Raw genomic sequence first — 13,067 nt, 5'->3', positions numbered from 1 at the left:
TTATGAAAAAAAAAAGTCCCTTGAGTGAAAACCTGATACAAAGTTCAGAATAGTTATTTTGTTTTAATAAAATTTAACATTCGATTAATAAAATAAAATTTTAACAAAATAAAATAAAGGGTACACACAAAAAGGAGGATTCGGTCGAGAGACAGACATGGGCCGGAAATGTATCAAGGAGGCCCAAAATTCATTTCGTCCCAGGTTTTAGCGAAAGACGCTGTATTAGCCGACTCGCTGCCGTACCGGCGATTCCTCTGCGCTTCTTCACTTCAACACAGCTCTTCTCAACAAAGTCCCAAAGCATGCGCAGATCTCTGTGAGTATTGTATCTATGTGTGTGTAAATACATATGTATGTGTGTATGTATATATATATATATATTGAAGAACACCATGGGCTAATTAATTCTAAACTTGTTCTGTAGACTGACAATCCGCTTGCAGTCAATTGCACAGTCATTTTGTAAATCAAAGGTATCTGAATGTGTGATTCTTTCCTTCCTATTGATTGATGTGGATTTTCTTATTCAGAAGAGTTATGTTTATTGATTCAAAATAGTGAAATTTCTTGTCTGTCAATTTTCCGAGAATCAAACAGAGTGAATTATTCTTTCTAACTAATTATTGTTATCATACAGAGACAAAAAACTGTTGCTGACAAACTTGAAAACTTCCGAGCTTTCACAACCTCGACTGGTATTACTCATCAGTAATTGTTCAAATATCTTGATTTTTCCTTACATTTTTTTTTTTTTTTGATAAGCAAGTGGTTTTATTGAACAAATTATATTTATTTCAGGTAATAAGTAAAAATACCTTATTTGTTTATGAGACTGTATAAGTTTTTTCAGAGAACAAACAAAAAATGATTCGAATCTCACCTTTCATCTTCAACCTGAATGTTTTTACTTAAGAAAGGAATCTTGAGAGTGCAAGGACTTGATTTGCAGGTCGTGGTTGTTTAGGGTATGAGGGGAAACCATTTACGAGGTCAGTGCAGGTGCAAATTGTTAATGCTCTTCGCTGGGGTGAGAGAAGTAGAGCTTCCAGTCTGCTATTAAATCTTGGCTGCGGAAACCGTTCGTTAAGAGCTGATGATTTTCTTTATATCCTTGAGTATTGTTCGCGGTCACCTGATCCATTGGTAACCTCAATTGAAATTTGGTTTTGTAATATGCTTCTGCTTTTTCTTGAGGCTGTAATGCCGGCTATGGTTTGCGCTCTTGCGCAGTTAAGTTTTGGTCTATAATTTAGTTAACTAATGCATCTCTACCTGCACATGCACTTTGGTAGTACATTATTCATGATATATATATATATATTTTGCCCTGTCCAATGTATGATTGTTGTGTATACGTTTTGTTTTGTAAGTTTACTATATTAGAACCTGTGTAATGTGGATCTGAACCACAGTGGACAGGCTAATTGATTGATTTAGTCATACCCTTTGTCACATTATTTGAGAGAGTCCAAAAGATAAAATTTAATTTTTTTTTTTAATATACTGCAATATAAGTATATATTAGACTATCTGCATAGACTCACAATGCCATAGTTTTTGACTTAGAAATATATATATATATATATATATATATATATATATATATATATATATATTTTCTGCCCGGAGAACTGTACACACAATTGTTAAAACTTTAATACTATTTTGTTGGTTGATGCTTCTTGGAAGGAATTGTTATGAAATTTGCTTCTTTATTCCTGCAGTTTGTCATGGAGACTTGGAGAATTATGGGGGAACAGGAAGTTGACATTGATGAAAAAAGCTACCTTCTTATCATCCGAGCCCTTTGTAAAGGGGGTTACCTGGTGGAGGTATAGTTTTGTTCTGCATAGTCTTACTGGTGTTTCCATAGTAAATAGTAATTGTATATTGGCTTTCTGTGAATTAAGTCGTTAATCACCAACTATACGTAATTACTCTTGAATCAATCAAATATAAGATTACCTGGTTATATATTGGCAATATGAGTGATTAACTGAACTAGGCAAATGTGTTCTTTGTCAAGATTTAGTTTTGCTGGTTTATAAATAAATGGTTTAGATGCCAATTATGATTAAATAATATGTAGTAGTGTTTTTATTGCTACTTCGAACTCTGTCTGCCAATACAATGCATACATATTGCTACTTCTTTCCAAATGGCTGATTATATTTGTGGTTTTGCTGTACTTTGTTCAGGCATTTAATCTAATAAATGTTCTTGGAGAAAATCATGATATTTATCCTATTCTGCCTATGTACAACAATTTTTTGGGGGCTTGTGCTCGAATGAATAGTTTAAATCATGCCAATGATTGTTTGGATTTGATGGAGAGCAAATTGGCGGGGAAAAATGAAGTAACACATGCAGAGCTTCTCAAGGTGTGTAACTAGTGTCTTTCTGATTCTTTTACTTATCACACAAAAAAAAAAAAGAAAAAGAAAAAGAAAAAAAAAAGTGTCTTTATGATTCTTTCAATTTAAGTTTTTTAGATGGCAGGAAGTTATATTCATATCCTAGTTGCAATGTTGAGCACTTCATTTTTGTTTTCATTTCCATTTTTCGTAGTTTGATTTGGGATTATGAACATTTTCTGATCGTGGAAGCATTTTCAGTTACAGAAGCTTTTTAAGTGATTCATGTGTGGCTTCAGTGGACTAGCATTGTAATGTTTCATATGGTTTTTTTTGACTGAGCACTTATGGGAACCTTGATTTGGTACATTATAGCATGTGAAAGCTCATTCATAGCCAACTCGTCTATGTTGATCGCACTTTGTTTTTGTTTATCTGATTTGGTTTTGTCAATTGGAATTTTGTTATTAATATGGCGCTTCACGTTTCATAAAAATTCTGGGAAAAAAAAAAGCACGACTTTTAATAAAAATACAAACTTACTCAGGACTAGGGGATACAGAGGTCTGTCTCTTGAGTGGAACTGGTGACTCTTGTTGTAGCCAATGGATGTAAAAAAAAGATCATTTTGCTTTCCATAAGAAGCCCAGTTCTGAAATTTAGATTGGTTTATAATGCTTTCCTTTGAGGTGGAAGGCAAGCTTTAATGTAAATCTACTGTATCAACCAGTGATAATACCTATTCTGATTTGATGGATTGAATTTTTCTATATGCTTGAATGAAAATGTATGGGAACAAGAGAAAAAGGTTTAATGAAATCGTATCACTTTCAGATAAGGTTGAATGAAATTGTACCACAACCACAAGTGCCATTTGGATTTTTGCTAACCGCATTTAAATGGTTAGAACGAAGTATTGTGCTATTATCTATTCCCACAAACTCATTCTACATATAGCATTGCATTTATTGGGTACGTTCTGAACCTAAAACATTAGCTTTAACTGGTAGGAATTCCAACGCATATGGGTTCACATCAAAGATGATCAATCCCATTATTGTTATCTTGGTATAAACAAAAATGATCATCGGTGGTGTTTCAGAAATATTATATGAGTCATATGACTATGTACTTGAGTTTATCAGAGTATAGGAGAGTAACGAACCTTGTTAAGCTTTATGCTTTTAGTCTTACCCCATTTTTCTGCCCTCTAGATTCGAAAGGGATAATATTCCTTAATTTGTTATTTTTTCTCATTTATGTAAGAGATTTAACTTTTGAGGAGACATGTACGGCTCTTGGCCTTTATTAGCACTTAATCTTGCTTTCCCTCCTACAGAGACACGTTCAATTCAATACACGGTGCATGGAAGAAGTGGTGAAAGTGTAGGTAGTATCGGAACCATTGGCAGGAGTATGATGCTGAAGTACACGTTGTGAAAGAAATGGTGGGTGCAAATGTAAAAAAGTACACTTAATGGGATTTTACTTCTTCGAAGCTAAAATATACATCAATATAATGTAGCAGCAGAGTGTACAGAAAGTTACTTTTTCTGGATAAAAAAAAAAAAAAAAATCAAATGTGTAATTTATGAATACAAAATGAGGGGGAAGGGGGAGAGAGAGTACTGCATAAACCTAACAGCCCATTATACTTCTTTTTTCTCTCTATCATTTTGTAGTTATTATTCGACATTGGCTTTGGAGAAGAGGTGATGAGGTGGACCATATAACCTAACAATAATTTATGCTGTGTTGATCTTGCTTTCTTTTGTGTACGAAGTTTCACACATTTGCATCCTTCTTATGCTTCCCATCCATGTTGAACAGTTCATGGTAAACTATATTATTAATATATCTTGTGCTTTTTATCTGACGGATCTAGAGTCATTGTAAATTCAGAATTTACCAAATCATTACTATAAATTTATTCTTTCAGCTTGCAGTTTTGCAGCAAAATTTGTCTGCAGTCCATGGTATTTGGAAGGAGTATATCAAAAACTATAGTCCCAGCATTATCTCTCTTCGAAAGTTTGTATGGTCCTTTACAAGTTTGAGAGATTTGGAATCTGCATATGAAATCTTGCAGCATATGGTGGCTTTGGCTTTCCGGGGAGGCTTTGTTATCGCGAAAACTTCTGAAGGAAAGTTGTATACTTCTAGATTGGACATTCCTATACCTTCCAACAATCACTGGAGCTTGAAAAGATGTAGCAAGGAGAATGAAAACTTTGAAATCTCTATCCAAACAAACTGTAAGGAAATAGATACTCACACGAGTACCAGTGGGCAATGCGCTGTTCTTTGCATGGGAAGGAAAGAAGTTGAGAATTTTGGGCCGAGTATGCTAAAGAAACATATAAGTGTGCCTGTCATGAAAATCTTGAGGTGGGCTTTTAATGATGTGATACGTGGTTGTGCACAAACTTTAAATTGTCGATTGGCAGAGCAGTTAATTTTACAGGTAGCACAAATTTGCCATGTTCATTTGTGATTGTTAAGTTTTACACACACACACACACATATATATTATACTGAGGAACTTTAATTTATTTTTGTACCTCTTTTTTTTTATTTTTTTTATTTTTATTTTTATTTTTAATATGCCATACATATAATATGGTCAAAGTCATTGAATATGTCAATTTCCAGTGAAAAAGTTATTTTCCTTCAGAGTTTCAGAAAATTTGATATCAGTTTTTCTCTGTAATTATTTTTTCTGTTATTTTCCCTCTCTCCTATTTTTTAATTTTCTTTGTTGACCGGAGGGGTGTCCTTGGGTGAGACTATTCCCCTCTAGATACGTGGCAGGCCCAAATGCTACACATAAATCTTAATCCTGGGAGAACCCCTGGGGGGGGGGGGGGGGGGGGGGGGGGGGGGTGCGGTGGGGTTGGTGGAAATCCAACATAGGATTTTCGCATTGTTAGGACTTGGGATTGGTCCTTGACCAAAGATTCCACCCCCTTCGCCTCCCCTCTCTCCTTCTTGTGAATGCATATAGACGTTTGAACTTGATTAACATCCTACTATTTACTGAATTTGAGCTGTCTGTTTTTTTAGATGCAAAATCTTGGTGTGGAACTGTCGTGCAATACATACGATGGCTTCATGAGAGCCATTGTTTCTGAAAAGGGTTTCCATGAAGGTCTGGAAATGGTAAGATTTACTATTTTATTTAAAAATCATGTGTTGAGATTTTGTTTTCGCCCTTTGCTGATAATATGTCTTCTAATCTTTATTGATGTACATTATTGACATGTTATGTCCTGTACTTTACTATTGTGAAATTGAAATCTCAATACATTTATATTCTCCCTTTGTTTATCCACAGTTAAAGGTAATGCAACAGAAGGATTTGAAGCCATATGATTCCACTCTTGCAACCATATCCGTAGGTTGCAGCAAAAGTTTAGAACTCAATTTAGCTGAGGCATTACTGGATCAAATTTCCAAAAGCCCTAGTGTTTATCCTTATAATGCTTTTCTTGAAGCATGCGACAGACTGGTGAGCTAATGTTTTTAATCCGAAACCTTATCACATTTTGTCCCTTATTTTGTCTTTTTACTCTCTGCTAGAGGAGATGATATATATTACAATGTGGTTGCTAGATACTCATTTTGGCTTCAATTATGTTATGTTGAAGCCTTTATGGACCTTTGTATGTGCTTCTGCAATCTCTGTGCACTATTTGATGCCTCATTTTCCAGTCTTGGATTCACTTTTCGTTCATTTGGCTCTATTGCTAGGATTTATTCTTCAAATAAATTGAGTATCAGGCCATTACTGTAGGGCCGCAATATAGAGGCATCAGTGTCGCCATTTTTCTCGATTCTGCAAATTTATTTGATTTTTCTGACCCTTTGAATTTCATTATGTTAATCAATGCAGTTCACTGACACCTGACTTCAAAGGTTCTCTCTATTAATGCAAAATTGTGTTGCATTAATTATGCAGGATCAACCTGAACGTGCTGTACAAATATTGGCTAAAATGAAACAGATGAAGCTTCATCCAGATATCAGGACATATGAGCTATTGTTTTCTTTGTTTGGTAATGTGAATGCACCGTATGAAGTGGGCAATATGTTGTCACAGGTGGAGGTTGCTAAAAGGATACACGCTATAGAATTGGATATGGAAAAATACGGCATTCAGCACAGTCTTTTATCAATGAAGAACTTGGTAACTCCCAGCCTTGTGTTCTGCCCCTCTTTCTGATATATGGTGAATAGAGTTCTTAAAAGTATTAGCTGGAATGCCACCTTTTGTTTATTTTATTTAAATTTCCTCCCCTGATCGCATCACTGCTAGTAAAGCATTTACTGGATATGCTTGATGTAGGAATGGTGCAGGGTGGGTTTAGGGATGATTAAGGTCAACGTATTGGTGGCTAAATGGTGGTAAAGTTACAGTATTTAGGGTTTGTAAAGGTGCAACAATGGTCAGTTTTTAGGTTTATAATTTTTTTCTCCTCTCTGTACCAATCTCAGGCCATTGACCTTGGGGTTGGAAGTTTAGACCCAAACCCACTTGGACAAAGGTTTACCGGTAGTTTTTAGGGTTGTAATTAACTATTGACTTTTGAGAAACCAAATTAGGATTGTTGGACTGTGAACAGTACCATTGAACATTATATTCTTCTTCTTTACGTGTTCGTGCTTTTTTCCCTCTCCTCATTAGTGACGTTAATTGGATGAAGGAGGGAAGGATTAGGTCTTGGTAGATTAAATTTGTAAAGGTAGAAAAAGGATTAAATAAGGTATTGTTGTTTGGGGTTAAAAGCTTAAAAAAGTGTAGAAAAATCAAAAAGCATAGTCACAAAGAGTATAATTGCTGAGAAATAATCTAAAATTGTTCGTCTATTGAATTGAAACCAGTACGTGGTTATATACATGCCTCAAGTCTTCGTAACTAAGTTAAAACTATACTTCACTCAACAGAACCGACAAAAGCCTACTCTTAAAATTTCTAATCGTATGTGTGTATACTTCTTTCTTTCATAAATAGAATAACCCTAGAAGCCTATATTTATAGTGTTCAATTGATTAGGGTTTTATTTGGAATGTTTTGACAGAGTTTTAGTAACTTTAGAAACAAATTTTGACTTGAAAATTCATGATTTTTTAAACCTGGGAAAATAGTGGTCAATTCTGTTGTTCATCAATTGATCCTTAATTCTTGAAAGCACGATTGACCTGTGCTTCCACCGCTGGATTTCTGGAACTCCCGTGACCCGCTGTCGATGAATCAAATGATCCGCAACTGTCCAGTGCTTAATGATCACAAGGATGATCTATCCTTTGGATGTCGATATGTATTGATTGACCCCCAAACTTGGCAATTGATTCTTAAACAATCAGCTTCAAGGATGGCTTAATATAGCCGCAAAACATCAAATTTAGATATTTTTAAGTCTGACTTCTTATCCAATTGAGCCTCAAATCTTAGTTTTGCCATCTTCACCCTCAAATCTTCATATATAGAAACGACACGGTGACATGGCAAATACAGAAAAATTAGGACGCTGCAAATAAAAAATTTATATTTTTATATATGATGTACTTTAAGAAATTAAGAGTAATATTAGTTTTTACAACCTCATAATGAAAAAAAAAAATTTGTGTTTTGCTGGGAAAAAAGAAAGAATGATAGAAAGAGGGTTAAGAAAGAGAGAAAGAGAGAGAAAAAAAAAAAAAACAAATGAGGGTTAGGGTTTTGTTAGAAAAAGAATTAGGCCTTAGTTAAAAAAAAGGTAAGAAACCATATAAGAGAAAAAAGTTCATGGGAAGTAGAGGAAAAAGGAAAAAGAAACCCCAAAAGAAATTTATTGGGAAAGGAAAAAAAAGAAGTATCTAGGATTTGTGAAGAACAAGAAGAAGAAAGAAAAGAGGAGAATGAAGAAGAAGAGAGAAGAGAGAGAGAGAGATAGACCATCCACTGATAGCGAAGCTTGGTTGGTGGGAGAACAAGAGAGTCAAAAATGATCATTCAACAGTTCGAACCTTGAACTAAAATATAAGGATAAATATCTAATCGTTTTATAAAACAACAACTTTTAATTAATTATGTAATTACCATCTAAAGTTATTATACAACTCCTAATATTTATACTTCAACTCAAAATTGTTTCCAAAACTTTCTTAAAAATCCCGAAGAATGGGACACGTGTGTTGGACACGTATCCATGGCGTGTCGGACGTGTGTCCAAGGCGTGTCTGGATATTCAAGAAAATATAAAATATTCGGACACGTTTTTTAGCGTGTCCGGCGCATATCGGTGTCCGACACGGATTCTTTGCCCTTTTAGTTGTGTCCGAGCTTCCTAGTACACAACGCACTCTCTGATGAGACACTGTTTTACCATATGTAAAGGGAGATTACCCTTTACAAATCATTTGTAAAGGAGTCATAACTCATAAGGATGCCCTGTGCTGTTGCCGTTAATTGAGGGTCATGAGAGGGGTGAACTAGATACAACCTAACCTTTGACATTAAATTCAGCTGCTCCCAGTATTCGAATGTGTTTTCACGCGTCATGGCCTGACCATTTTATTACCACAGCAAGCAATGCTCCCCTTTATCATTTGTGCTTCAGAATATTTGACAAAACGCAAGCCCTAGTGGTTTCCACTTGCATGAGACCTCCTACCTGAAGTTATAGTGGTGCCTCTTTTTGTACAAAGCAGTACATTGGCATGGCATTTAATCCTTTTGTGGTTTTCTTCAGCTGAAAGCACTTGGAGCAGAGGGAATGACAAGGGAGATGATCCAATACTTGCGTATGGCAGAGAATCAGTTCTCTCTTGGGAACTCTTATCTGGGAACACTGATTTACAATACGGTCTTGCATTCTCTAGTTGAGGCTAAAGAAGTAATTCTCAGAGTCCCAAAAATGTTCTTTCAATGACTCCAACTTGTTATTTATTGTTATCTCTTGTTTGGTACTAACTATGTTTTTGCTTGAATTTCAGAGTCGCAGTGCTTTGGAAATTTTTAAAACTATGAAATCATGTGGTTTTGTGCCAGATGCTGCTACATATACTATTATGATTGATTGCTGCAGCATTATAAGATGTTTCAAAACTGCTTGTGCTCTAGTTTCAATGATGGTGCGTGATGGTTTTTATCTACAGGCAGCAACTTACACTGCTCTTTTAAAGGTATTCATTTCGACTCTTGTTACCCATGCAGAATGAGTTAGTGTGCGTCCTATGAAAATGTTGCAGTGATATGGATGTAGCATCAAAAGAGAGAATTCTCCTTATGGTCTGCTTGATGGACTCCAGGAGCTTAGTCTACAAGCATTTCTTTTAAGCTACTAATTTATAAACGTTTGGTTTGACGCTGGCCGTTGTAGTTATCCTGCCATTTTATATACATATTGACATTCACATCAATCATTCTGCCGTATTGTTTTTTCAAATACAAATGTTGCTCATGCACACACAATGCTGCACATTTGTCTGCTATACTCTAAACTCTTCACTGAAGTTTTAAACTTTTATGAACAAAGAAATAATAATTAAACAAGCACGTTTATCTTTATTATGCAAATGCAATCATCCAACCTTTATTTTGTAATGCCTTTTATATTGTCCTAACCTATTTTATTTTTCACCTTACCTTGTATCTCCTTTAATTCAAACCATTATTGGCTTTATCGGTGCAATCATAGGTCTTTGTTAATAAAATTAATTTTGCCACTTACCTCTTTCCTATCCTCATCCAACACCATTCTTACCCTCTATTAAGATCTTATTTTTGCTAAAGTAATAATTATGAAACATGACAGAAAAATAAATACACCACACAGAAAGAACACAAAGATTTACCGTGGTTCTACACTAGGTGTGTTATCCACGATGTTTTTCTGGCCAAAGATTTCACTATGCGAAAAACAAGAGATTACAAGTTTCAGCCCCCAAAATCCTAGCTCTCGCTCTCGCTCTCTTTTCTGCAATTCTCAGTGTCTCTTGATGTCCCGCTTTGAACCCTAAACGCCCTTATATATTGGGCTACACGAGAGTACTAAACAGGGTCCACGACCTGCAATCTAAAAACAGGTAAAAAAAATTCCTGGGAAGCTTGGGCCCAAAAAAAGCTCAATCGATGGGCCATCGGGTTGCAACGTGACCCAGAACTAAATTCAGGCCACATCACAGTATTTTATAGCTAATAATGTCCTTCCTCGTCCATTATTGTGAAAACAATGAAAATGAGAAGTAAAATCAAAGAGTTCATTTCTACTTTGCTTCATGCTTTACTTAATGTATGAATGCATGATAATTGTCATTGAGGTACATTCATGTTATAGTCGTGTTTGGAAATGGTAGTGGTACGTGTAATTGTCGGATTGCTTATGGCAGAGTATATTTTTTGTCAGATTCTGTTGGGATGTGAAGATTTCAATGGAGCGTTAGATCTTCTGGATCAAGGAAACTTAGACGGAATCCAACCTGATGTACTGTTATTCAACACCATTCTTCAAAAAGCATGTGAAAAGGTATCATATTCATCATATTTATTTTAATTTGAAAGGAATGTTTGAACTTTTAAGGGTGCCACTCTTTGGGGAATGTTCAAAATAGGCCAGGTAGCCATCTTGGGAGTTCGTGCTGACTATAAAATTCTTTCTCAGCATGTTTAGGTAGAATATTAGACCCATCTACCTATGGTCACCATATATGTATTAGTTTATCTCATGGCATTGCTACTGTGAGCCTGGTTTTGTATTGTTATGTCATTGCATCGATGGACCCTTAAACTCAATGTGTTGTTTCCTCAATTAATTGCTTCAGGGAAGAATCGACATAATTGAGCTTATTGTCGAACGGATGCACCAAGAAAAAATCCAGCCTGATCCATCAACTTGCTCCTTTGTGTTCTCTGCTTATGTGGACCGTGGTTTTGACAGCACGGCTGTGGAAGCATTGCAGGTCCTGAGTATGCGAATGATATCTGAAGAGGATGTCACCCTCGAAGAAAAGAGAATGGAATACGAGGAGGCTTTTATCCTTGCTGAAGACTTGGATGCTGAATCACGAATACTTGAGCTTTTCAAAGATTCCGAGGAGAAGATTGCTGCTGCACTTCTGAATTTAAGATGGTGTGCCATAGCTGGATTCCCAGTTTCATGGTCACCGAATCAAACTTTGTGGGCCACGAGGCTTTCAAGTAATGTATTGACAAATGTCGTCTGATCCTTCATGGTTAAGAGAACTCATTTGGTTTAAAGGATGATTATCGCTTACTTGAGGAGCTGATTCAGATTATTGGTGGTGGTTCCTGCTTGGAAAGTAGAATAGCCATTTTAAGTCATGGCTAGAAATAAAAAACACCACGCCTCAGAATTGCTGATTCTGTAGAATTTCTAGAGTAAAGCTGCCAGTAGGCTTGCATTGCCTAAGAAGTGCTGATGTTCACAATCTATATAAGCATGGGAGAGGTATTTGATCCAGAAGGCAAATAATGTGCACCCTTACCCGCCATTGCGTTCAAGGACTCAGTTCTATAAAATTGACAAGGCAACCTTTTTTGGGTTTCGGTATGGAGGTGGCTTTTGGAACAAGTCTATCGTAAAGAGGCTTTTACTGTAAGTTCGCGAGCTCGTCCAGGATCGAGGGGGCACAGCCTCATGTGATGGCAAGAGCTCCACATGAGTGCACTTAGCACTAGCTTTTTCCTTTTGTAACTTATGTTGTAATTTGCAAGATTATAAAATGTATATTTGGTTTCCAGAAGCGGTTCTATATCCATCTATATCGGATAAAGGCAAGGATGATGAAGAAGAAGAAGCAGGTTGTGTAGGTTTTCTTTGTTGTTGTTTTTATATTGGTGATAACTGGTATCAATATAAAGAGAGGGATTCCTTTTCTGTTTTTTTTTTTTTTTTTTTTATCGGCATTCCACAGTGAGAAAATGGGGCATCCGGAGGACACCAGAACTTTTCATTTTTATTCAGCATCTTCTCAAACTTCCTGGTTTTTGCTGAATTTTTTCTTCTCAAATGTTTAGACAATTCAATAATATAGAGCCCTAATTAGCCAGCCATCTATTATTATTATTATTTTAGCTTCCTACGTCAATCTGAGATATTTGGCAGGAAAGTCTCACTTAGAGGGGCTTGAATCCTTTAGCCCAGTTTATTAGTTCACATTTTTCCTCGCAAGAAAGAAACTCACACCCAATGCCTCAAACAGATATTGAAACTCTCGATTTGTTCCTTTAAAAAGTAGAGAAGAAATGATTGTTGTAACTCACATTTTGATCATTCACAATTTCTTTATTTTATTTCATCTTAGAACAAAAATGGGCTCAGGGGTTTACTTATTATTAATGACGAAGTACTCAAGTGAAAAGTGAAAGTTAAAAAAGTGAAGTGAACGAAAATTATCAATGTTAATTTGGTTAGCATGGAAATTTTGAAAGAAAATTATGGAAGCAATTTTACAAGAAAATTACCATGGTTTGAAAAGTATGGAACTTATTATAAAAGAAAGGGATATTGTAAGTTGATAAACTTTTTCAAGAAATCTTTTATTTTTGGTAAATAATTTTAATGGCAACATTAGGTAGCTATGTAAAATAATTTTTCCTTAATATCAATTTGTTGATAAAATTTTTATTTTCTTTCTTTTCTTGCTATTTTTATCACACCAAACAAAATAATTTGTTTTTACTGAGACTCGGTTACTCTGTATTAATTT

General features: G+C 35.5%; 1 protein-coding gene across 1 annotated transcript; it reads left to right on the top strand.

The window, feature by feature from the left end:
• The first annotated feature begins 142 nt into the window (after positions 1-142).
• Positions 143-12,241, top strand: LOC132276593 (pentatricopeptide repeat-containing protein At1g76280). Its single transcript, XM_059778083.1, has 14 exons — positions 143-319; positions 428-476; positions 641-698; positions 953-1,146; positions 1,728-1,835; positions 2,202-2,384; positions 4,297-4,821; positions 5,421-5,516; positions 5,692-5,865; positions 6,316-6,543; positions 9,089-9,232; positions 9,333-9,521; positions 10,745-10,864; positions 11,160-12,241. The coding sequence occupies exons 1-14, from the start codon at positions 306-308 to the stop codon at positions 11,559-11,561; spliced, it is 2,484 nt and encodes an 827-aa protein (XP_059634066.1). The 5' UTR covers positions 143-305; the 3' UTR covers positions 11,562-12,241.
• Positions 12,242-13,067: the final 826 nt, after the last annotated feature.

The sequence above is a fragment of the Cornus florida genome, unplaced genomic scaffold (assembly GCF_030987335.1).
Source record: "Cornus florida cultivar Cherokee Brave unplaced genomic scaffold, ASM3098733v1 CherokeeBrave_3.0.0_Hap2_Chr10, whole genome shotgun sequence".
Classification (NCBI taxonomy): domain Eukaryota; kingdom Viridiplantae; phylum Streptophyta; class Magnoliopsida; order Cornales; family Cornaceae; genus Cornus; species Cornus florida.
The sequence above is the reverse complement of the archived record's forward strand: the minus strand, read 5'-3'. Positions and strand labels throughout refer to the sequence as shown.